The following is a 26980-nucleotide window of genomic DNA, read 5'->3' on the forward strand; positions in this document are numbered from 1 at the left end:
ATAGCCTGGCCTCTCATGAGTCCCTTGTCATCTTAATCATCATCGAAGCATAGCAGTCTGGGAGAGTAGAACAGGGGTTCAGGTTGGACATCGAATGCTGAGCCTGTTCTTCAACCTGTGCATGACGGCATGGAACCTATCCGACTGGAGGGATCAAATGATTCTACCTGTGCAATTCCACTGACATCAGTCAGGTTCTACTCCTGAGTGACTTCTCTGTGCTTCAGATTACCCAGCTGTGTGATGGGTATAACAATACCTGCCTAGCAGGGGAGCTGGGCTTTATCTAATCTACAAAGGGTGTGCACAGGGCTATGAGTTACTTAGCTGAAAGCGGCTACAGAAATCTAGTGAGTTTTATTTATTACCCAGCCCTTGGCTTGATCCAATTTGAATTTGCCTTTCAAGATTTAAAGCAACCTTCTGTGTGAGTAGCCAGCTTCCTGGAAGGCCTTTTCTCAATGCTCTTCTGTGGTATCCCGCATGACCTTTCTGCTGCCTGTTACAGCAGCTGTGCTAGACCATTTGCTCTTTAGGGCTGGCATAGCATCACCATGCTGCAAACCCTTTCAGTTACTATTTTCTATTAGCAGCTCTTTTAGCTACTATTTTCTTTTCACGGGTTTTTAATTGTGAGGAATGTTGCTGGCTGTGATACGCTTATCGTAATTTAAAACTGGACTTGGACAAACGAGGGGAGAATATATTGAGGGGATGACACTGCACTGGCCTGAAGGGTTGGCTTAGATGGCACCTACTTGGTCTTGTCTGTCTCTAATTTCTTTATTTCAATGCTTGAACACATTAAATATAAGATAGTACAACACCTCCTGCCTCCCCCCACCCCATATACTAAGTTAAGGCTGAGAGTGTAAATGCACAGAAGTCAAGAAATCCAGAAGCTAAGGTTCCTGTAACAAAGTTTGTTCAGCTGAATGGCATATATGACATCTGTAGTAGATTGGATTACGCTTCAGGCTGCTAAATGTATGTTTTTATTTAGTAAATGTATGCAGTTTGGCTGAATTGCTTATAACTTTTGTGTGTTTAAGTACGTCATTCTAACAGTGCACTAAAATAGATGGAGTTGTATTTAATGTCTTTATGTAAAAGTAATAGGTGTCCCCTCTTCCCCAAATTGATCACCGTCCGGCTGCTAACACTTCTTCACTCTCCATTCCCATCCCTGATGGAGTGACAAACTTCCAGCCCCCATCCCTGATGCCGGACCCAGACCATCTCCTTCCTGTGCCTTATCAACTTCAGTTGATTATGACATTCTCCCTAACCCTTCCTACCTCATTGAAAAACTTATTACCGCTCTGTAGCTTTAGAAACCCATGTGTCCCCTGCTTCTTCCTGAGGCCAAGTGCCATAATAGATGCCAGTATGCAGTCTATTTAGATTCTAGGAAGTATGGCAAGAGACCATCCTGGCTTAACCAGGAGATTGTCAATTATCAGAAACTCAAAAGAGAGTCCTGCAAAAAGAGGGAACTAGGTCATATTACAAAGGATGACTGTGACGTAGTGGGGGGTACCTGGCTGGTTTCTATGCTGCTGGCTCTGGGGTAACCCCCACTGGCTACAGTTGGTACCACGGCCCAGCAAAACAGGATGAGTCATTATGCAAAGGGTGTCTCAACCTGTCTGACCAGCCACCCCCCATGGGGAGAAACAAAGGAAGGTGGATGCTGCCCTGGCTGGGGGGCAGGGCTGGAGGAGAGTTAGTTAGTTGCTGGCTGGGATCATGGAGGAAGCAGCCTCAGCAACAGGCTGGGAGGTTTAGAAGCCGAGACACCCCCCCCCCCCGGTATCAAGGGGGGCTGAGGCATCCTAGGCCTGCCCTGTAACCTGATGACATCTGTGCTGCGCTGTATCTTGGAGAAGCAATAAACCACCTCTATTCTACTGGCTGGTGGAGTCTGTTCGTGCCATTTTGGGGGTGCAGGAGACGGGGGACCCCAACGCGTCGTCACAATGACTATAAACAATACAAGTATAGTTGGATACAATTAGAAAGGCCAAGGCACAAAACAAGATTCAATTTAACTCCATTCATCTGAAGAAGTGGGTTGTGCCTGCGAAGCTCAGGATACCATCTACGTTTTGTTAGTCTCTAAGGTGCTGCAAGATTATTTCTTTTTTTAAAGTTAATTTAGATAGAGACATACAGAGTAACAAGAAAACATTCTGCAAACATATTAGATAGAAGCAAGAGGAAGACAAAGGAGAGGGTAAGAACGTTACTCAATGAGGAACAAAAAAATGGAAAATGTGGAAATAGCAGAAGTGCTAAATGACTTTTTTATTTTCATTTTCACCAAAAAGGTTAATAGTGATTGGATGTCTAAAGTAACTAATGTCAGTAAATGAGGTAGTATCAGAGGCTAGAATAGGGAAAGAACAAGTTAAAAATTATTTACACAAGTTAGATGCTTCTTTAAGTTCAGGGCTGGATGAAATACATCCTTGTATTCTAGGATGCTATTCAAAGAGCTAAGGAGATATTGAGCCATTAGATGATATTATTTGAAAAGGCATGGAAGAGATTCCAAAAGACTGGAAAAGGACAAATATATAACTTCAGTATGCAGAAAGATAATGGAGCAAATATTTAAGTAGTCCTAGAAGATAATAAGATAAGTAAAGTCAACATGGATGAGTCAAGAATAAATCATGCCAAACCAATGTAATTGCTTTCTTTTTCGAAGTAACAAGTTTTGCGGATAGGAAGGAAGTGGTAAATGTGTATATCTAGACATTAGTAAGACTTTAGATACTGTTTCACATGACCTTCTCATAAACTAGGGAAATACAACCTAGATGGAGCTACTATGAGGTGGATGCTTAGTTTGTTGAAAGAACATACCCAGAGAGTAATTATCAGTGTTCCACAATCAGCTGGAAGGCTTTATCAGGCGGAGTCCCAAAGAGATCAGTTCTGGTTCCAGTTCTGTTCAGTATCTTGATCAATGATTTAGGTAATAGCATAGAAAGTACGCTTATGAAGTTTGCGAGTGATACTAAGCTCAGAGGGGGAATGTTGCAAGTGCTGTGTGGTGGATAGGATTAAAATTCAAAGTGATCTGGACAAACTGGAGAAATGGTCTGAAGGAAATAGGATGAAATCCAGTGGGGACTCATGCAGTGTACTCTGCCGTAGGAAGGAACAGTTGTACACATACAATGCCCAGGAAAGGGTACTGAAGAAAAGGATTTGAGGGCCATAGAGATAACAGTGTAACAAACATCATTGTGGGGTGTATTTGTAGATGTGTTGTAAGCAAGACATGAGAAGTAATTCTTCTGCTATACTCTGTGCTGATTAAGTCTCAGCTGGAGTATTGTGCCAAGTTCTGGGCACCAGTGGAGAAACTGGAGAAAGTCCAGAGAAGAGCAACAATAATTAAAGGCCTAGAAAACATGACCTATTAGGGAAGATTGAAAGGATTTGATTTGTTTAACCTGGAAAAGAGAAGACTGAGAAGGGATATGATAGCAGTTTTCAAGTACATAAAAGGTTGTTACAAGGAGGAGAGAGAAAAATTGTTCTCCTTTACCTCCAAGGATAATACAAGAAGCAATGGGCTTAAATAGCAGAGAGAGAGATTTAGGTTGAACGTTAGGAAAAACTTAAGTGGCAGGGTGGTTACGTATGGGAATAAATTGCCTAGGGAGGTTGTGGAAACTCCATCACTGGAGATTTTTAAGAGCAGATTAGATAAACTCATGTCAGGGATGGTCTAAATAATACTTAGTGCTGCGTTCAGTGCAGGGAACTGGACTGGAGATCCCATTCAGACCTACAATTCTGTAATTTCCACACAGGAGATATTTGACAGTAAACAACAATTTACACCAGTTCTCTGCATGCCATTCACAATTATTGACACCTGCCCTAGCATTTATATGGATTTTGTGTGCCGTTTGACTTCTGTTCACAATCACTAATATGTGCATCGCACGGACTCTGATCTCTGGTATTGGTCTCCATTTCAGACCAGTGTTAAAATCAGTAAGACTGGGATTAAAAATCTCCAAGGGACAGAGAAGCTGAAGACCTGGCCCTACGCCAGCACGTCACATCACAGGCAGAGATGGGACTAGGACTCAGGTTTCTCAAGTCAGTCCCTTGCTATAAACAGAGTGCTGCTCTACCCCTACTTCCTCTGACGTGTTACCTCTTTGAATGATTGTTGGCAGTAACGGTCACAGTTACAGATTTGGTGCCTGATTCCCTACACACCATGCTTAAACTGTAATCTTGGTAATACATACACATCTGTAATCTAGAAAATATAAAAAAGTACATTATAGTGAGACAAGAACTTAGACCGCTGAACCCAGTATGCAGTAAATTTAGAACAGTACATTTGTTGGTAGTACTTGACATTTACTTGCTCGGTACATTATAATTACTAATATTGGCTATAGAATAAATGATAGGTAAGTGAATTACAGGGATTCAGTTACATGGAATGGGACTTTTGACATCATAAAGCCAGAATGGCTTGTGGTATTATCAGAAAAATTCCAGGATATAATTATATCTGTTTTCCTACATCTGAAATCTGCTTAATATGAAGATTCCTAGATTATAAAGTCAGAAGGGACTGCTATGATCATCTTGTCTGACTCCTCTCTAAAATGTCCACACACTTGCAAATTGGAGTTTTAGTTCCATACTGAATTTGTGTAGCTCCAACTTCCAGCCATTAGGCCATGTTCTGCCTTTGTTTGATTGAAGAGCCCATTATCAAATCATTTGTTCCCCATCTAGGTATTATACTGATAAACTGTGATCATATCTTAATCTTGACCAAAAATTTTGCCAAGAGTTCTGTCCTAGAGGGAGGCACTGTTGACAGCAGTGGACTCTTGCTGGAGATGATGAGCACATCCCCATTAATACAGTAGCCGTAAGGGAATATGCAGCCACAAGATTCAGATCTTGGTAGTCTGGTATAAATCAGAAAAGGAGAGATACTTCAATCAATGGAGTTACCACAGGATAAGTGAGTGTCAAACCAGGCCCATTGTTTTAAAATACTTTAAGGAGGGAGTTAAGAGATGGGAGAGCCACAGAAACTCCAGCTGGTAGGTGGTTTGTTTCAAGAACACCCTCCTCAGAAATTATTTGTGGGATTTCTTTGTAGCTGCTGTGGCAGTGTTTTCCACCTCCCCTCTTAACACAGCCACAGCAGTTTTTGTTCATATGACTTGAGCTCAGTCAAGATTCTGAGGAAGCGAGCTGACATTTGTGTCTACAATAATGGCAAACAGACAGCGAGCTGCCTGTGAGCCAGGTTAGCTTCTTCCATGCCTTTCATTTTAGAAATTCCTGCCACAAATGTGTACGTGTCTGGATCTGCTAAAGGGAGCTAGAAATGGCTGGGCCTTGTCATTGCCTCATCCATAGTTTTTAACTACACCTGCTGATTTGTGTGAAAACTTCAAGCTTTTTCACTAGGGCTTTCCCTCATACTTGAGATGTGAACACACTTTTTCCCCCTAGTTGGACAAGGCTGTATTTTAGTACAGTGTGCAAGAAATCTTTTAATTTGTATCACAGTAGCACTTAAAGGCCTCCCATTGTGCCAGTTGCTGTGCGTGTGTATACACACACACCCTCCTCCCAGCTGTGGAGGAGGGATATTACTGTTACAGGTCCTTGAGCCCAGCCCATCATTACCCGAAGGCAGCGCTGTTGAGCACTTCTGGCGATACCCACCCAACTCCTCTCCAGGAATGAGTTCACTTCTTCTACAGCCTTCTGAGCCCCACCAGACTCCAGAGTGGCAGGGGGAGGATCAAGACCAGGTTCTTGAGAGCCCCGCACATGCCAACCTGGGCAACCCAGCTTTTTGTGTTACTCCACCCCTTTAAAAAGCAGGGATGTCATTGTACTGTTCAGGCACGTTTGTCCCAGGCCTTTTGCTCTCATAAGAGTGTCTTAAACTCTCTCTCCCTCTCTCTGCTCATATTTACAAGAGAATGTGATAAATTCAGTATTGATTCCTTCTGTTACACTGTAAATTTTGCAAAAGATGATTAAATAGCACAATAGTGTCTGCAGGCGTCATGGCTCAATATGTTGTGGGCCAGTGTATCGACCCCCTCTGTCCAAAGGCAGTGAGTTCCATTCCCAGCAGCCCCAGACCAGTAATTAAAACCCTCAGAGACTGGGATTTAAAATCCAATCATATCACTGCGCTGAGGATTCTAATGTCCCGCCGTGGCGAGTGTAATAAGTGTGTGAGCCCAAGCACGTTTATGTCCATGTCGAAGCTTTTAAGAATAGTTTCCCCACAGGATGGGGAACAAATAGATCCCCTTTGAAGTCTTTCTGGGCACAAAGCTTTGCACTGACATAACCATTTGTAAGGCATTTAATAGCTACACATATATATGAAGAGAGAGAGAATATACGAAGAGAGAGAGAGTATTATTCTTTAGTATCGCTTTTCACGTTGATCTCGTAAGAACATAGTTAAAAGTGGTTTTGTTCCCCCTAGAAATGAGGCAGCTATAAAACAATATGAATAGAGAGGTGTTAATGGAATTAAATCAGTGTGAGAAATGTGAATGAGCAAACACTCCTGAAGCACCAAGATATAAGCAGTGAAGACTTTTCCAAGCTAAAAATACAAAACCAGGATTATAATGGTTCATCATGGGGTAACTACAGTTCTCCCTTCTTGTGCATCCCTGGGAGCAAATGTGGCAACCCCAAATCAGTTAAACATTTAAGGGGTTGGTAACGTTGAGGCACAAGTTCAGTACCATATACTGTGTCTTGAGTTTTTCTTCTGTGCCCACTGCCTAAATAATATCAGGAACTGACTACATGTGTGCTTCATATTTGATAGACGTACTCTGTAATGAGCTCCATGCATGCTTATTGCTTGATCGGTGTGTGTAAATTACGAGCTTACTTAACCATTTAATACTGGCACCATTTGAATATGATTTGTCTTCAATTCTATGAGAGAGGAGGTTCCAAAATATTGCACTGTGATTAGGTTGTGGTTTTTTTCTTACTTGCTAACCCACTTATAGAGTTTGTCCATTGTGAGAATTCTTGACAGATGATCCAACACCTAAAATTCTGAGTTATAATGCTGTAAAGTGTAAACTAATAGTAACGTCATCAAAGGCAAATTAATCTCTCAGTTTACACCAGCATAACTGAGAGCAGAACCTGGTATTTAATTTATATTTTGGTAAAACAAAAATGTTTTTATAAGTTATAGTGAAAATATATAGACACGAGTCCAGCTTAGAGATGTAAAATCCTGTATAAATTGTTAACCGGTTAAATAATAGGTTTAGGACCAACTGCCCTGGCATATAACTGTAACCACTGGGAAAGTTTAGCGATTACATGTATACTTGAATGAATGAATTTTAACATCCGTACCAGTTATCTGGGTAAGCACGCTGGTAAGGCAATGCTTGCTGGTTAACTGGTTAAACCTTTGCATCCTTAGTCCAGCATGTCTATATTTGAAAAAATAAAGTGAAAAAAAAACAGGAGGAAGGACTAGCTTGAGATGCAAAGCCTGTTCCTTTGACGGCTGGTCCGTGATAACAGATGCAGAAAGGCCAAGCAGTAGTTAAGACAGTGATCAGTAATGAGCATAGTAACAAGCAAAGGCCTTGTCTACACTAGAGTGTTAAATCAATGTAAGATATGCAGCTTGAGTTACATAACTTCTGTAACTTAAGTTGATATAGTTAATATTGACTTAACATGGTGTCAAAATGGGAGCGCGTCTCTTGCCAGCATAGCTTCTGCCTCTCACTGAGGTGAAGTACAGAAGTGAATGGGAGAGTGCTCACCCATCGATTTGTCTCCTCTTCACCAGGCCCACTAATTCTACACCCCTCCGTTGATTGCAGCAGCAATTTAGCCCAGAGTGAAGACAAGCCCTTGAGAGAGGAGTTGGAAGATTTTGCTCTTTCTCTGGCACTACTGATACAAGTATAAATATTACTATAGGACCAAATGTTTCTCTGAGGTACTCTGAGAAAAAAGTCCTGTGCAGGAGATGAGTACAAGATTCATGCAATGGTTAGGTGCCAGTTATGCCATCTGGAACAAACTGATACGTTAAACAGCAATAAATCATCAGGACCCAATGGTATTTTCCCAAGTGTTCTGAGGGAACCCAGATATGACACGGTAGAACTACTAAGCACTGGTCTACACTAGGGCTTTATTTTGAAATAACCCCCTTTAGGTCGAATTTATATGCTGAGCATCCACACTACCATACCCATTATTTCAAAATAAGGGGTTACTTATTTTGAAATGTGAACTCCTGTTTTCTTTGGGGAATAACGCTAATTTCAAAATAGTTATTTAGAAACAAAGTTAGTGTGGACTATCTGGTGCTATTTTGAACTAATTATTCCCCAGCACTTCCACATTAACGGAGCCTGCCTCGGACTAATTTCGAGGCTTCCCTGTAGTGGGACATGCTGTTTCAATTTTGTAAAATCGGGAGTTATTAAATCAAATTTAGTTATTTTGAAATAGTTTCCTAGTGTAGACTTGGCCTAACTGTGGTATGTAAACTATTGCTTAATCGGTCTGTGTACCAGATGACTGTAGGATACAGGTGGTCCTTGACTTACAAACACATCGACATAAGACCATCCGCACTTAAGACCAACCTGCCATTAAGCACATTACAGCCGGTCCCCGAGATACGAATGTGCGATCCGCGCTTACAAACAGCACAGCCCCATTTAAATTAATGGGGTCTGACTTACAAATAGATCGAGTTACGACCAAGTGTTTGGTACGTAACTTATTCGTAAGTCGGGGACTATCAGTACCTTGTTATATCTCTTTCTATATATAAAAAAAACCCGCATGACTCTGGTGTCCCACCTTCCTCCTCCCTCTCTCACCCCTCCCCTTTCCCCAGTGCTCGGTTGCTGCACTGCAGCCTCCCTCCTGCCCGGTGCTCAGCGGCCGGGAGGAGAGCGCGGGGCCTGATGAGGCCTTGGAGTGGCTCCCCTCCAGCGGCCAGGGGGAGAGCGCAGGGCTTGGCGAGGCCTCAGAGCAGCTACCTGCCAGGGGAAGAGAGCTGGGGCTGGCGTGACCTTGGCCCTGCTCAGCAGAGGGGGGCAGTGGGAGAGGTAGAGCCAGGGTTGGTGCGGCCTCGGCCCTGCTCGATGGCCGCAGGCGGTGTGGGGAGAGCTGGGGCTAGCCTGGCCTCGGCCCAGCCACCCCTGGCGGCTGGGGGGGAAAGAGTCAGGGCTGGTGAGCCCCCCCCTTCCTCACCCAGTGACCGGGGGAGAGCACGGGGCCTAATGAGGCCTTGGAGTAGCCCCACCCTTCTCTCCAGAGGGGAGAGAGCCAGGGCTGGCGAGGCACCACCCCTCCCACCCAACAGATGGTGGAGAGCTAGGGGTGCTATGGCATCGCCCTGTCCAGTGGCAGTGGGGGAGGGCCGGAGCTGCCTACCTCCCGGGGGTAGCTAGCAGGGAGTGCAGCCCCCTAGTTGACTTTTCAGAAATGCTTCTGAGGTGATCCTGACGGCTACAGGCCAATAAGCCTAATTTCAGTACCAGTCATCTTGGTTGAATTTATAGTAAAGAACAGAATGATCAGATACATAGATAAACATGTTATGTTTGGGAGGAGTCAGCATGGATTTTCTAAAGGAAAATCATGCCTCAGCAATCTAGGCAATTTATTCCAGTGCTTAATCACCCTGACAGGAAGTTTTTCTTAATGTTCAACCTAAACCTCCCTCGCTGCAATATAAGCCCATTGCTTCTTGTCCTATCCTCAGAGGTTAAGGAGAATATTTTTTCTCTCTCCTCCATGTGATACCCTTTTCTTATTCTTATGTTCACCTGCCTATTATTATCCTGGTCATCTGGCTCGCCATTTTTTTTAATATTAACATAACGTTAGAATCTTCTAGACTTTCCCTGATAGTCTACAATGTATTACATGCTATCATCAGTGGAACAGAGATCTCCCCAACTTCCTCTATTAAGACTTCTGGGTGCAAGTTATCCAAACGTGCTGACTTAAAAATATTTATCCCTAGTAGATGTTGTCTAAAATCCTCCTCAGTTACTAATGGACTGAAAGATACTTCATTATCTTTCTGTGCTACAACTACATCATCCTGCTTCTTTTCAAATACAGAGGAAAGGCGTTTATTGAAAACTTCTCCCTTTTCTGCATCATTATTAAGTTTTACTATGTCTATGTAGGGATGGGCCTATATCATTGGTAGGAAATGTTGCCACCTCACTTATCCAAATACTCAATTATCCAGGTAATTTGTATTTCTGGTTGGGCCTGTCCTCTGTTAGCCCATTTGAAAAGTAATCAGATCATGATCACTGGACCATCTGTAACTACCAACTTTCAGTCCAGTGATGAATCCATATATCTCCATCATACTAAGGTCTAAAACAGTTATTTTGTGTTTGGTACAATTCCCTTTGCATTAGAAAGTTGTTGTGTATAATTCGTAGAAGATCTAAAATGCATGAGAACTGCAGCATATTTTTTTCCCACATTAAAGTCCATCATAACTACACAGTTTTGTTTTCCACACAAATCAAACAAGTATAGAAGAGTAACTCATACTGGTTTGATTCAGTGATCTATAATAGACCTTCAGCAGTACTCTCTCCCTCCTTAGCTCATCGATCCATATGCATTCATCACACTGCACTTCTGAGTTATCAATAACTCCAAAACAGATATTCATGTCTTTAATGTGGAGTTCCATTGTTCCCCTTTTATCCACTCTATCCTCCCTGAACAGATTATAACTAGTGAGTGTAACATTTCAATCATGAAGATTGTCCCACCAGATTTTAGTATGGCCAATTATATCAAATTTCTTCCCATCAGTGAGAATTTCTAATTCCTCTTGCTCACTACCCAGACTCCAGGCATCATTGAAAAAATCCTTCTCTTCACATTCTTTCTTACATTGATTCAGTTTGTTCATGGCATGGCTAAATTTGAATTAGTACTGCATTTGCCGCCTTAGCACTCTCCTCTTGCATTTCTAGTTTAACACCTTCCGGACTGCTCCAGCTAATCTCCAGATGAGAAATTGAGTTCTCTACCTATGAGATTCAGGCCTTTCTGTTTATTCAAATCCCTCTTCCACTGCACTGGGGCCCAAAACCTTCAGCTTGATACTAGTTGGACAGCCAATGATTCATCTCCAGTATTTCCATCTTCTCTGGTTCTTGCTTTCTTGGAAGGTCTTTGGAAAGATGTATTAAGAGAAATGTCAGGGTTTATCTCGTGCCTTGACATAAGGATATGTATATAGGTCATGTTGGAGACTTCGGATTTTCTGCTTCATCCCTTACTTGGTGAGCATCTGCTGACTTCAGTGGACGATTTATTCTTGAGTAACATCTGCAGGATCAAGCCCTTCTTGTCAAATCAGAATTTGGTTTGGAATTGGTTTATGAAGAAACAGCCAAAACAAAGTGTAGGGGAGAGAAGATGCTGGTCTTTGAGTCTACGTTTGTGTGCAATCCCATAGACATTGGTGTTTTCACAGATGCAACTGAGGACTAAATTTGTCTCGATAGGTAAGTACGCTGAAAGAGATCAATCCTGTGAATCCTAACTGGGGAAAAATTCCTGTGAACATAAGCGAGAGTTTTGCCTACGTAAAGGACAAGCAGTGATGGGTTTTAAAAGGTCTAGGGTGTAATATTCAAACATTCCTAAGGGTCCTAAATCACTTTCATGCTCTTGAAAAATTTCCCCCAGCTCTTCCGTTGATGGGATTGGAACACTTTCTCCGGGGGTAGGAGGTGCACCCAGTGAAATCCAAGCTTGCAGGAAGCATCATTTGAAGAAAGAAGGCCGGACTCTCAGCAGGAATAAATAAATAGAGCTACAGCAATTTACTCCAGCTGAGGATCTGGCCCTGATGTGTTCCTTTTATCTTTCAATAAAAAACCCCCAAACACCCACAAAACACCCCACATTCGGTAGGATTACAGGTCTACAGTGGCTCCTTTAGGGCAGCAAAAGCTGTTTAATGTTAATACTATATGTTAAAAGATACCTGTGAAATATTTATGCCATATTGATTTAAAAATAGGTTTATTTTACTGAAAAAAGGGTGATCATGCTAATTCAATCACAGAGGACTCGGGAGGACAGAAGTCTTTGTATATTACTTTAACTAGCCATGTAAGCAATAATAATGTCACTGCTTGTCAAAGCTGATGGCTGATGACATTGTGTAATCCCCAGCAAGTCATATGGGCTGCTATCTCCTGGTGAATCCTTGGCTATTTTGGTGCTTGAAACAAGGCCGTGGAGAGAAGTAACTATAGCAGCAAATTGCTTTTAACACACCTGAGTGTGTGGGCAGTGCATGTAATTAGTTTCAGTGCCTGACAGGTCTGAGGAGCTGCTGTAGGACTAGAAAGAGGCACTGGCTTTCAGTGTGTCTTTCTGGAGCATCCCCAACAGCATAAATCTTCATAAGTTTAGGTTTCCTCCAGCTCAGTGTGGCATTATCTTCTGTTTAAAAAAGAGAATTGTGTTTGCTCTAGGGAAACTGAGAGCCTGTCCCTGCAAAGCCTTGCTCTCTTAGAGCAGAATTCTGCCCTGAATTCCATCAAGCATGCTGGGATGCAGTGCCTGCAAGCTGTGCTGTGGGCTGGCCCCCTAGAAGGAATTCAGCTAGAAAGCCACCAAGCTGAGACCTGCACCAGCCATACAGACAGGGCAGTGTGCTCTCAACTGCATGCCTAGCCATTCCTGGTGAAGCTAACTCTCCCTGCCCAATTCCAGAGAGCATGTCGTAGAATCATAGACTACTAGAACTGGAAGGGACCTTGAGAAATCAAGTCCCCTCTCAGCAGGACCAAGCACCGTCTAGAACCTCCCTGATCAGCCAGCCTGCTCTTAAATATCTCCAGTGATGGAGATTCCACAACCGCCCTAGGCAATTTATTCCAGTGTTTAACCACCCTGACAGGAAGTTTTTCCTAAGGTCCAACCTAAATCTCCCTTGCTGCAGTTTAAGCCCATTGCTGCTTCTATTATCAGAGATGCCAAGGAGATCAATTTTACTCCCTCCTCCTTTTAGATAACTTGAAAACCGCTATCATGTCCCCTCTCAGTCTTCTCTTTTGCAAACTAAACACGCCCAGTTCTTTCAGTCTTCCCTCATAGCTCATGTTTCTAGACCTTTAATCATTCTTGTTGCTCTTCTCTGGACCTTCTCCAATTTCGCCACATCTTTCTTGAAATGTGGTGCCCAGCACTGGATGCAATACTCCAACTGAGGCCTAATCAGTGCAGAGTGGAGAGGAAGAATGACTTCTTGTGTCTTGCTCACAACACTCCTATTAATGCAGCCCAGAATCATGTTTGCTTTTTTTTGCAACAGTGTCACACTGTTGTCTCATATTTAGCTTCTGGTCCACTATAATTCCTAGATCCCTTTCAGCAGTACTCCTTCCTGGACAGTCACTTCCATTCTGTATGTGTGACACTGATTGTTCCTTCCTAAGTGGAGTACTTGGTACCTAAGGTGCCACAGGACTCCTCATGGTTTTTGCAGATACAGACTAACATGGCTACTCCTCTGAAACTTTACTCCTTGGGAGTATAGGTTATACAAATAAAAATTAAAAGCTTTTGTCAGCCAGCGAAGATAATTGTTATGTTTGTACCAGAGTAGCTCTGCTGATAGTTGTATGGGTTGCTGTGCTGTAAGAATACAATGTTGTTATCATTATCCTTCTGTGGTTTCTTCAGTGCATGAACAAAGGAAAGGAGATTTAGTATGGGATGTGGGTGTCATTTTGCTCAGGTTTTTTTTTTTGCAAACTGCAGCTTTCTTTGACAGCACCAGGACACGAATGGTCTCATGGCCATTCCCAGCAGACATAGTTATGTCTGTGGCATGGACACCAAAGAATGGTGACCTGCGAAAGAGAGTCAGCTCTAGACTTGGTGACAGGAGGACTGGACTAAGTACTTTGGTGGAACTACAGTCTGTACCATAGTTTGCATAACGCCCGACTATACTGTGTGCTGTGTTGCAACTAATGCAATTTTCTTCTCTATCCACCTCTTAGAGAAAAGTAATTGCCTTATGTTCTTACAGCCCCATCAGTGTTGTTTGTGCCCCTCATAATACCCATTGTGTGGTAGGAAGTATTATCCCCATTGTACAGAAGAAACTAAATTATTGAGAGAGAAACGGAAAGTGACTTGCCCAAAGGTCATTCATGGCAGAGCTGGGAATGGGCCCCAAGCATTGATACCTTTACTGGTTCCCATCTCAGTAGCTTGTAACTTTTAAACAAGAAAGTCAGAACAAAATCGCCACTAAGGATCCTTCTCTCCCCTGCCCCCATCATTGCAGGAGGCTTGAGAAAGCTTCAGTCTCTCCTACATTCTGTGCATAGGGTTGTCCTTTTCATGTGCTGTTCTCCTCTCCCCTCCCCCCACTAGGAGCTATTAAAAACTTGCCACCGAATAAAGCAGCATAAATCTGTGCTGCGCCAGCACCCACCCATCCTGAGCCCTATTGACAGTTATCTGGAATCTGAAGGAATTCATGACAAATTGTTAAGCGGATGGAGTTAATAAAATTTGAAAAATTGAGACCTGTCACTCCACTAAACTTTTTTCAATACCACTGACAGAAACATATTTCCCCAATGAGTGACCTTATGCAGCTGCTCCAGTTCCACATTGCTGCACTGATGCTAGAAGTGAACTAGCATGCTATTTATCAAATATTATAAGCCAGAGCCTACTAATATGAGCAAGGGGGACGTGGGTGCCTTGCACAGCCTGGGGTGTTGCCCAGGTGTTGATCCCCCGCTAGAGACAGCTAGTGGGAGGTGACAAATTGCCTACTATTAAGGATCTAAAGGTTGGAGCCCTCTGAGTGTGCACACAATAGATTGCCAAGACTGCTCTGTCCAAAAGGCTCTGCTCTCTGGACCAGCTGCCTGGCTTGTGGGGAAGACATGGGGGTGGGGGGATGGCGAAGGAAGGTCAGGACAGGGCTCTTATGAACTAGTAGCCACTTTTGTGTTCTATTAGCACACGGAGTGACACTGTTATTTATTAAAGCGTAATATTTTATTGAGGTGAAATCGACCAGTTGTATGAGTCAGGTTCTATCAATTATTGCAGCAATTAGTCAAGTCGTCAAAGCCATTATTAACAAGGGGATTAGGCCAATATTGGATAGACATTATTGATAGATCCAGGGCAAAAAGAAACCCTCGGCCATCCTGAAATGAAACCAGACCTGGCCTCCAGGATATCTTCATCCGAAGAGCCCAGAAAACTTTTCCTTGCTCCCTACTCATACTAGCACAAACTGAAGGTGTTTTTGAAAACATCAGGACTGTGGGTACGTTTTGGGGCCTCTGTCTCTTTAAAATATATTGAGTGGCCAGCCCAGGCAGTATACAATCTCACCTGTCCTCATCATATTCTTTATTTGCAATGACAAGGCTTGCAATAGAAATTACTCTGTGTCGAATGTTTATGGAGCACATTTTTCATTCTGTAAGCAAATATAGATCCCCGATGCCAGCGCTTAAAAGTGGCTAATCTCTTCAGTTCGTGATAGCAAAGAGCCCTTTCAGTGACAGCTCTTAGGTTTAATATGATTGCTGTTCACTGTTAGTGTTGATAGTGTGCTTTGTGGGGCAGACTACATTTGAGAGGCAAAAATACAGCCTCATCAGTCTATGTTAATTAGAGCAACTGAGTTTGCTCTTCCAAATATCCCATGTAGACTAATAGGAAAGAATTTATTTATAATAACTTGGTTTAGTTGAAGGAACAGCATAATAGTACTTTGGTGAGTTACGTTTTTTCTGAGCACTGTACAGATGTTCACTATCCTCTCCCAGGTACTCTTGTAAATGTTATCCCCATTTTACTGATGGGCAGACAGAGTCAGTGTCAGAACCATTAAGCAGAACCCTGGAATCCCTTGCTCCAAGTCTTGTGCTTTGTCCACAGAACGTCGCTGCTTCTCAAGGTTTCTCAGACCACTGTCACTTTAGAAGATACTGACTGGCTAATTAATGCAAGTTTGCTGGTTAAAACCTCAGCGTGTTGGGTTACCCACAGATTGGATATTTCATAGCCCTCATTTTCTGGTTGGAGACAGCAGGCTACTATTCATGTGGTATGGGTGTTAAGATGCATCTCTGCCTTTGCAGGTATATCATGAAATGCTAGGATACCCTGAGTCTCATCCAGTGAGGTCTCTTGTATCCTTGACTACTTCCCTGGCATCCTTATTACATCTACCAATCTTAATCTCGGACCAAATAGCCATTGCACCATATTTTGCCCTATCTTTTGCCAAGGCACCTGGAGTCAATTGATTTGCTCTTTGCTTTGCCGAGTTCAGTCTGGTTCGGGTGGTGGTGAGTTGTTGGGATGCGTTCTCAGTGTTAGTACATGGCTCTCTTAAGGGTGTCTGTGAAGGTGTCTCTGACTGTTTTTGTAACCCACAAAGAGATTAGTTGCCTCTTGGAAGAAGAACCACTTCTGAAATGCAGCCACCTCTGCGGCAGAAGGCAGCAGCAGTTTAACAGGCCACAGCAGTCCTAGACAACAGTTCTGATCAGAGGCGAAGAAGAATACCGCATTCAGTTGCAACTGAAGTAGTTCCATGGAGCTGCCATTGGCCCAGTTGCTGTGTTTTGTTTCAGGCACTCCATGTGCTTTGTCACCAGTGACATTCTTCTTTTGTTATTCTCCTGACATCCTTCCAGGTGCTGGTTGTCCACTGTCCCTTTGTGATCTGAATATCCCTTAAAGCAAAGGCTAGAAGAGAACACTGGGGAGCGTGGGGAGACACAAGGTGTGCTTCTTGTTTATTGTGCCCCAGGTTTGAACTCTGATCTCTCCTTTCCCCCTTGCAATCAGGTGCCAGCCCCCTGCAGAGAAATGAAATGGGGCACACACCACTGGATTATGCCCGTGACGGGGAGGTCATGAAACTTCTGAAAGCATCAGAAACAAAGGTAAGTCTGCTAAAGATTCAGGTGACTTACTATTTTCTTTCCGACTACAAAGACAAGACTTCAAAGGAGAGGGCCTGTGACTTTGAACTTTCTCACCCATTACCAAGACAGTTTCCCCAATTATCACCTCTAATACCATTAACTCACAAACATCCCACTCTCCCTACCTCTAATATCATCAATTCACAGACACTTACCTTCCTTCCTCCCCCCCCCCCCCCCCCCCCCCCCCCCCCCGCATCCCCCTCCTGTTCTGCAATGTGATTTGTCCTTTTCATATTTGTTCATTTTTTTTAATTGTATCCTTTGGTATATATGGTTGTGACTACTTTCTTCCACTATTTGATCTGAGGAAGTGGGTCTGGCCCACGAAAGCTCATCATCTAATAAACCATCTTGTTAGTCTTTAAAGTGCTACATTGTCCTGCATTTTGCTTCAACTACCCCAGACTAACACGGCTACATTTCTATCACTGTTCTAGCCCCTACACCTTTTAGAAAGATAGCTTTGCATGGTTACATCTCTGATCCTTTCAGTGTCTCTGGAACGCCATGCAGAGTATCTTCAGATCTGTCTTAAAGATCATAGAATCATAGTGTTGGAAGAGACCTCAGGAGTCGTTGGGTCCAGCCCCCTGCCCAAAGCTGGACCAACTCCAAATAAATCATCCCAGCCAGAGCTTTGTCAAGCTGGGACATAAAAACATCTAGGGATGGCAGTTCCACCCCCTCCCTAGGTAACCCATTCCAGTGCTTCACCACCCTCCTAGTGAAATTGTTTTTCCTAATATCCAACCTAGACCTCCCCCACTGCAGCTTGCTCCTAGTTCTGTCATCTATCACCATTGAGAACAGTCTCTCTCCATCCTTTTTGAAACCCCCCCTTCAGGAAGTTGAAGGCTGCTATCAAATCCCCCCTCTCTTCTTGTCTGTGGACTAAAAAGCCCAAATCCTTCAGCCTATCCTTGTAAATCATGTGCTCCAGCCCCCTAATCATTTTCACTGCTCTCCGCTGGAGTCTCTCCAATTCATCCACATCCTTTCTGTCGTGGGGGGCCCATACTTGGACACAGTACTCCAGATGTGGCCTCACTGGTGCTGAATAAAGGGGGACAATCTCTTCCCTTGATCTGCTGGAAATGCTCCTCCTAATGCACCCTAATATGCCATTAGCACCCTGTTGACTCATATCCAGCTTCTCCACTGTAATCCTCAAGTCTTTTTCTGCCAAACTGCTACTTAGCCAGTTGGTCCCAACCTTTAACAATGCTAGGGATTCTTCTGTCCCACGTGCAGGACTCTGCACTTGTCCTTGTTGAACCTCATCAGATTTCTTTTGGCGCAATCCTCCAATTTGTCGAGGTCACTCCGGACCCTATCACTACCAAGGCTGGCCTTACCATGGGGCAAACTGGGGCGGCTGCCTCAGGTGCCAGACTGTGGGGAGGGGTACCATTAGGACCCAGAGAATTGAGACCTTTCAAAGTTTTGGCCCAAGCGAGAGGGAATGGGGGCATCATTTGAGCTCCCCGCCTCAGGTTCCAAAATGTTGTAGGCCAGCCTTGATCGCTACTCTCCAGTGTATCTACCTCTCCCCCTAACTTAGTGTCATCTGCAAACTTGCTGGGCAACCCATCCCCTCATTCAAGTCATTAATAAGGATGTTGAATAAAACCAGCTCTAGATCCAGCCCTTGGGGCACCCCGCTTGATATATATGATATAGAACTCAAAAATGTTAGAATTATCTTCGGATATGTCCGTGCCAACTGTTCTGCCCTTTGTGTTGCTTTTTGTGGCTCACTGTTGTGATGCATACCAAATATAAGATTACTTGTTGTCCCCTTGCCCATGTAGCCTCCAAGCAGAGTACAGTAACATCAAAGCGCTGTCTCCGTCTTCTCTTCTGAAACGCCTGGGTTTTGTGGGTTTAAGACAGATACTAGTCTGAGATCTCACCCACTGGCTGAGTCACAGGACTGGAATCCAGGAACTCCTGAGCACCAGGGGTAGTTTCTGGAATGGCTTTGGATCATTCACCTAACCTCTCTAAGACTCCTTTGCTCCCTTGATACATTAAGACTTACCTACTCCACAAGGATGTGTTTGCAAAGGGGAGAAAAAAACAAAGCAATTGGAGGAATTGAGATCAGCAGTTGCAGTAAAGAGCACAGGGAGTGAATAGGTCTGGAGCAGGGAAAATTTGTAATGCCACTATTTCCTTACGCAGAAAACAGAGGAACAGAGGGGATAAGTGACTTGCCCAGGGTCACCAATATAAGTCTGGCAGAGCAGAGAACTGAACTCAGATTGAACATTCTCCTCTCTTCCTTGTAATTATAAAGCTCCTGGGCATTAGACAGGTAGAACTGATGCCAGTGTTAGGCAGCATTAAAAGTTATTAAGTACAAGTATTTATTAAAATAATAATGACATTGTTATGGGGGGTAACAAGGGTGATTTACACATCTGGAGTGCTGTTCTTCTAAGAATCTCAAGTTACCCAGTGCATTAAGCCTCACAACTTTCCTACAAAGTGGGTAAGTATCAGGGTCCCCATTTTACAGATAGGGAAGCTGAGGCCCATAAAGGTTACGGCCCATGTTTTCAGAAGGGGCCTCTAAATTTGGGTGCCTGTTTTTGCTTTCCCAACTTTAAACATTGAATTTGCTCTCTTGAGAATGTGGGCCTAAAAACTTGTCTAAGCTGGGAAAATGAGAGGTGTGTTAAGCTATGTTAGTTAGCTGCCAATTAGCATGATTTTAAGAAAAGCCTAGTGTCTAGTGCAGACAAAGTAAAAACACATTAACTGGTTAGACCGAGAGTCTTGGCCAAAAGGTCACACAGGAAGTCTTTGGTAGAGCTAAGAGAGAAGGCAGTTCCCTGCGCTAACCTCCAGACTAATGCCATGTCTTCTTACCGTGCACTGCTGTTACAAGAAGGAAGAGCTGGAATGGAGCAGTTCTCCATAGAACATAGATGCTTCTCATCTTGGGGCATTGCTCAGAGTGAGCTGTAACAGTCAGGGCTGCTCTGTAAAAGTTTTAAAACAGAAATGTTGAGAGAAACTTCTTAAATCATTGAGAGGAGAAAAAAAAAGTCATCTCTTGGTTAAATGGCCTCTGGAGTCCAGCGTCAGCGAGTGAGTAGATGGAGGAGAGAGGGGAAATAAATATATGTGGATGTTGCTGATGAAAATGATTCAGGGTGTATATAAAACATAAGTCTGTGTAGCTGGTTTATGATGAATATTCTGCTGAGGGGGATATGATGGTATCAGGGTTGCCTTCCCACTCCTGCATATTCATTCCACTGAGACCCTTTGAGAATTTATTTCTCATTTTAATCACAGTTGGAGAATGAATTGGCGGGGCTATTCACCAGATAGACATATCACATATATTTTATTTACATATCATGGTGACAGAGTAACAAGGAGTTTTCATATGTATTTTTAAATTTATTTTAAAATAATTCTGTGCATACTTCTGCTGTGTTATTATAATCTTGTTTTATGTATAGGCCAGCTGATTCACATTGTTAAACAAAGTTAATGAACCCTGAAGGTGTTGCCACACAGACAGGGCTAAGCGTAAAGGAATGTGCCAAAGTAGGGTAGTAAAGAGGCCAAGTTTAACCTTGTGAGAGTTGTATTGCTGATGAAAGGTGGCCAGTTAACAACCCAGAAGACTGAAGTCCTTAGCTTTGTCCCCAGAATAGAAGCAATGCAGTCAGCTTCCCCAGCTAGATGATGTGCCTCAGCTCTGAGTTAGTCACAGTGCCTGTTCTGTTCTTGACCTCTCTGTTGAGACTACCAGTAGGAAAACCAGTAGAGACCAATAGTTCTGGTGACCTCCGGATTGCCAAAAGCTCCATATCCCTGTCACAGCAAGAATAAGAGTGTAGATTTCCTGTATCCCAGACATCTAAAATCACTAGGCACCCACATTCTTGCAGGCTTTCTCTCAGGCTATATGCCCTTCCTGTTTTAGACATCCATACTATTCAGAGTGTCCCTCCATAGAGTTACACAAGGATATACTTGTATGTTTTAAAATACACGAGAAGGATCCCAATAACCTCATAAGGAACACGATCTTGAGCCAAATTAATCCTTGCTGTAACAGAGTTACTCCAGGAGTAGATTTGCCCCTTGACGTGAATGAACTGCCACCGAAAATCTCTAAAGACTGGCATTACTTAAATAGCTTAGTTCGTATCCCTGACACGTTTTCCAGCTGAAAACAAATACATAATCCTGGTTTATTTAATCTTTTTAATTCCTTTTCCTGTAATGTAAAAGTTGTTGTGTCCTACACATGCCCAGGTTCTCGCAGCCCCACTAACAGCTGTGCTTTTGAACCTCTGTTCTTTGAATATTTTCCCGTAAATGAAATCATGGCTGGGAGGGGTGCCATACAGGATAAAGAATAATAAAAGCCAGTGATCACAATTACCACACTCATATTAGCAACTGGGAGCCAGAGATTGCTCTCTCAAGGTGAGGCCAGATAAGGCTAATAGAGTGCATCTCTTATTAAAAAGATGGGTTCTCCTCCTTTTCATTTGGCACCATGTCACAAGAATCTCTTAGCCCAGGTGAACCTAGAAGCTTTGTTGCCTCCTGCCTAGCACAAGAAGAACAGAACATCAGTCCCCACATCTCTTTCAGAGCACGTAACACTGGTGTAATCCACTTATATGGCAATAATGTTCCATAAAAGTTTAATCATAAGGACTAGAGATCAATTATCCGAGGGGGAAAGCAGTCCCCATTCATAGCCCTTTGCGCCATGTAATGGGGTGTCACTTTCACAGGTGGCTGGTCCCCTGCCCAGAGAACATTTGACAAGGTCAGGCTCTCTTTTTGGTTTCCTCTTTCGTATTGCCAATGCAGCACTGCCTGCTCCAGCCAGTGCTACGTGGCAATGCCTTGGTCTGAGGGTGACAGGAAGGAGGTAAGTGGTGCAGATTAAGGAGCAATTGTGATGGCATTGTAAGGAGCCTTGCGCAGTCATGCACAGGGAGAAAAATGGTTGGTGTAAAAAATCAGTGAAAGTTTTGTCTTGCCACTAAACAGAGTGAGACCCTGTCCCCCACTCCTGCTTTTTTATGGGTAAAAGGGCTGTAGGAGGGCCAATGGGCTCTAAAAACCCTAGACTCTGATGAGACAAGTGTGAGACTGGGTCCTGAGGACTCCCTCACTGGTGTGACAGGGCTGGGATCCTACAGAGATTCAGGGCAGTGCTGCAATCCATATTGAAGCCTAGGGCTGAGTTACACCAGCGGCCTCTCCAGCCCTGGAACAGCTAAGAAGGTGGAGGGCAGAAAGTTGGCTTAAAGCCCTTTCACCGCACATCCTCCTGGGTTGTAACGTCTCTGAGGTACATCTTAAAGACACAGCACAGAGTCACACTAAAAGCTATCAAAGGCGGGTCCCAGCATTTCGGTCCCTCATCTCACACTCAGTCAGGTTGCTGTCCTCAGCTACATCACTGTCTCTGCAACCCTCTGCAGTCACCCTGGTGCCTAAAAAAGCAGGAGTCATTTTCTAAGAAGTGCTGCGCTTCATTCAGTTAGTCTGGGGTGCAGGAGGATGGCACAGGCTCCACCACGTTGCAGGTATTTGGAGCAAGCGTTTTGTTTCTGCTCCCAAATTTGAGGCTTCAGTGTGTTAAATTAAAAACAAAACAAAAAAACCCATAACACCCCGCCCCTTGCAATTCATAGATTTTAAGGCCAGAAGGGTCCATTGTCATAATGAAATCTGAGACAGGCCAAAGAACTTTCCAAACTAATTCCTAGAGCAGAACTCTTAGAAAAATATCCACTCTCGGTTTAAAAATTGTTGGAGATGACGCATGCGCAACGACTCATGGTAAATTGTTCCAGTGGTAAACTCTGCTCAGTGTTAAAATTCATGCCTTATTTCCAGTCTGATTTTTATCTCGCTTCAACTTCCAGTCACTGGATTGTGTTAGACCCTTCTCTGCTACATTAAAGAGCTCATTACTAAATATTTGTTTCTCGTGCAAATACATAGACTGTCATCAGGTTACCTCGTGCGCCATGTTAATTGTATCATTTTCGTTTTTTAATCAATGTCATGCAATACCAAATTAAATGCCTTACAGAAGTCTAAGTGTGCTGAGGTCTTAGGAAGCAGTGAAGAGAGGAAAAGCCAACAGAGGGAGTTTGCCTGCAGGAAGGCCAACAAGAGTTTCTGCTTTAGGCTTAGATGAGCAGTAAATATATCATCTCCAGAGGCTCTTGATACATTGCAAGGTAAAAAATAGGGATAGTGAGGGATCAGCAGTTGTGACTTGAACAAGTTGTGTCATGTTTTTCTTTCTCCTGGAGAATAAAAGTGACCTAGTCCACACAAAGTGCAAGCTAGGGACAGCATGCTGAATAATCAGAGAGGACAGTAGAGAGGGGACTGAAAAACAATGCAAAAGGTTGGCAGTGTGTGAGAGAGAGGAGGAGGAGAAGAACCAACTTACCAGTTTAGAAGTAAGCAACTGCCTTCAGGCTCTCTGCACAGATACTGCTGAGAATGTCTTGGAAGAGTCATCTGAGGGAAAAGAGCAGAAGGAGACCCTATCGACCAGAAGGTTTGGGATGCGCTGTCCTAAGGATGGGTGTTCCATGACTGCCACTTTTCCAAAGGAGGAGAAGGATGGGATGGTTGGGGACTCTCTCCTAAAGGGAACAAAATCATCTATTTGCTGTCCAAATAGGGAATTTTGAGATGCATGCTTCTTTCTTGGAGCTGGAATTCAGGATGTGACAGTCTGCCTAGACGACTATCCCTTCCTACTTATCCACATGATACTGCCAAAAATGACCCTGAATGGATCACTGCAGACTGTGTGGCTCTGGGCAGAAGGATAAAAGAGTTCAGGGAGCAAATGGTGTTCTCATCCATCTTCCCTGTTGAAAGAAAAGGTCCGGGAAGGAACTGTCAAATCGTGGAAGTAAATGTGTGACTACACAGATGATATTGGCAAGAGGGATTTGCCTAAAGAGGATTACTGTGTTGAGATGGGCTCCCTCTGTCAAATATTGGGAAGAGCATCTTTGGACATCATCTGGCGATCTTGATAAGAATAGCTTTAAACTAGGTGCTACAGAAGTGACAAAAATCTGGCCCATGCGCATCTAGGCTCCAGTAATGACAACAAGAGGAAGGGGCTCATTTCTGGAGAAGGGACTAGAAATCACTGCGGCATTTAAAGAGAGAAGTGGAAAAACAACAAGGCAGTCTGCAAAATGATGATGGTTGTATACAAATGCAAGGAATATGGGGAACAAGCAGGATAAACCAGAAGTCACAGTATATGAAGAAAATCATGATTTAATTGGGCATTAGAGACTTTGTGGGACAACTCCCATGACTGAAGTACCACCAGCATTGAGGAATACAGGCAGTCCCCGACTTACGTCAGATCCGCACTTACGAACGGAGCTTTCTCGCCCCGGAAGTCGGGGCGAGAAAGCCCCGTTCGTAAGCTGCTCCGGTGCCCCTGGTCTGCTGGAGACCGTCTCCAGCAGACCAGGGGCACCGGGCGGGTTCCCGCGCTTCTGAGGCTTTGCCAGAGCAAAGCCTCAGAAGCGCGGGAACCGCTGCTGCTGCCCCTTGAGACCCGGTGCCTGTGGTCTGCTGGGGACGGTCCCCAGCAGACCACAGGCACCAGGACTGAAGCCGCAGCCGCGGGGGGTCCCGCGCCTCTGAGGCTTTGCCAGAGCAAAGCCTCAGAGGCGCGGGGAACCGCCGCTGCTGCCGCTCCAGTCTGGGTGCCTGTGCTCTGCTGGGGACTGTCCCCAGCAGACCACAGGCACCCGGACTGAAGCCGCAGCCGCGGGGGGGTCCCGCGCCTCTGAGGCTTTGCTCTGGCAAAGCCTCAGAGGCGCGGGACCCCCCCGCGGCTGCGGCTTCAGTCCGGGTGCCTGTGGTCTGCTGGGGGCCATCCCCAGCAGACCACAGGCACCCAGACTGAAGCCGCAGCCGTGGCGGGGTCCCTGCCTCTGAGGCTTTGCCAGAGCAAAGCCTCAGAGGCGCGGCACCCCGCTGCCGCTGCGGCTCTGCTCCCCGTGTCCCTGGTCTGCTGGGGGGGGGGCGCAGCTAGTGTGCTCCCCCCCCCCCCCCCAGCAGACCAGGCTTTTGTTTTGGACTCTGGGGCAGAGCAGCTGGGGCGCTGCCGATTGGTCCTGCAGCGCCCGTGGGCACTACTGGACCAACCCGGCAGCACCCCAGCTGCTCTGCCCCAGGTCCTGATTCAGCCGCTGCTGGTCAGTTTCAGCAGCGGCTGAATCAGGACGTCTGGGGTAGAGCAGATGGGGTGCTGCTGGGTTGGTCCAGTAGCACCCCAGCTGCTCTGCCCCAGGCGTCCCCAAGTCAGCTTCTGCTGAAACTGACCAGCGCTGACTACAGGAAGCCCGAGGCAGAGTTGCTCTGCCCCGGGCTTCCTGGAATCAGCTGCTGATCAGTTTCAGCAGCAGCTGACTTGGGGACGCCTGGGGTTCTTAAGTTGATTCTGTATGTAAGTCAGAACTGGCGGTCAGTTTCAGCAGTGTCTGAATCTGGACGCCAGTTCCGACTTACATACAGATTCAACTTAAGAACAAACCTACAGTCCCTATCTTGTACGTAACCCGGGGACTGCCTGTATAGCTTGTTCTGAAAGCATAGGCATGGAGGGAAAGGAGGAAGTCATAGAATCATAGAATCATAGAATAATAGGACTGGAAGGGACCTCAAGAGGTCATCGAGTCCAGCCCCCCACCCTCAAGGCAGGACCAAGCTCCGTCTACACCATCCCTGACAGATGTCTATCCAACCTGTTCTTAAATATCTCCAGAGAGGGAGATTCCACCACCTCCCTTGGCAATTTATTCCAATATTTGACCACCCTGACAGTTAGGAATTTTTTCCTAATGTCCAATCTAAACCTCCCCTGCTGCACTTTAAGCCCATTACTCCTTGTCCTGTCCTCAGAAACCAAGAGGAACAAATTTTCTCCTTCCTCCTTGTGACACCCTTTTAGATATTTGAAAACCGTTATCATGTCCCCCCTTAATCTTATTTTTTCCAAACTAAACAAGCCCAGTTCATGAAGCCTGGCTTCATAGGTCATGTTCTCTAAACCTTTAATCATTCTTGTCGCTCTTCTCTGTACCCTTTCCAATTTCTCCACATCTTTCTTGAAATGTGGCGCCCAGAACTGGACACAGTACTCCAGCTGAGGCCTAACTAGCGCAGAGTAGAGCGGCAGAATGACTTCACGAGTTTTGCTTACAACACACCTGTTGATACAACCTAGAATTATATTTGCTTTTTTTGCAACAGCATCAAACTGTTGACTCATATTCAACTTGTGGTCCACTATGACCCCTAGATCCCTTTCCGCCATGCTCCTTCCTAGACAGTCGCTTCCCATCTTGTATGTATGGAACTGATTGTTCCTTCCTAAGTGGAGCACTTTGCATTTCTCTTTATTAAGCCTCATCCTGTTTACCTCTGACCATTTCTCTAACTTTCTAAGGTCATTTTGAATTATGTCCCTATCCTCCAAAGAAGTTGCAACCCCACCCAGTTTGGTATCATCTGCAAACTTAATAAGCGTACTCTCTATCCCAGTATCTACATCATTGATGAAGATATTGAACAGTACGGGTCCCAAAACAGACCCTTGAGGAACTCCACTTGTTATCCCTTTCCAGCAGGATTTAGAACCGTTAACAACAACTCTCTGACTACGGTTATCCAGCCAATTATGCACCCACCTTATCGTGGCCCTATCTAAGTTATATTTTTCTAGTTTATCAATAAGAATATCATGCGAGACCGTATTAAATGCCTTACTAAAGTCTAGGTATATGACATCCACCGCTTCTCCCTTATCCACAAGGCTCGTTATCTTATCAAAGAAAGCT

At 44.4% G+C, this 26980-nt stretch overlaps 1 protein-coding gene across 1 annotated transcript in view; it reads left to right on the forward strand.

Moving 5' to 3' along the window:
• CLPB (ClpB family mitochondrial disaggregase) overlaps window positions 1-26980 on the forward strand; it is a 139642-nt gene that overhangs the window by 58806 nt on the left and 53856 nt on the right. The window contains exon 6 of the mRNA XM_075919632.1: window positions 16948-17045. Coding sequence (XP_075775747.1) covers window positions 16948-17045 — 98 coding nt within the window. The remainder of the gene's footprint in view (window positions 1-16947; window positions 17046-26980) is intronic.

The sequence above is a fragment of the Pelodiscus sinensis genome, chromosome 1, assembly GCF_049634645.1.
Source record: "Pelodiscus sinensis isolate JC-2024 chromosome 1, ASM4963464v1, whole genome shotgun sequence".
NCBI lineage: Eukaryota > Metazoa > Chordata > Testudines > Trionychidae > Pelodiscus > Pelodiscus sinensis.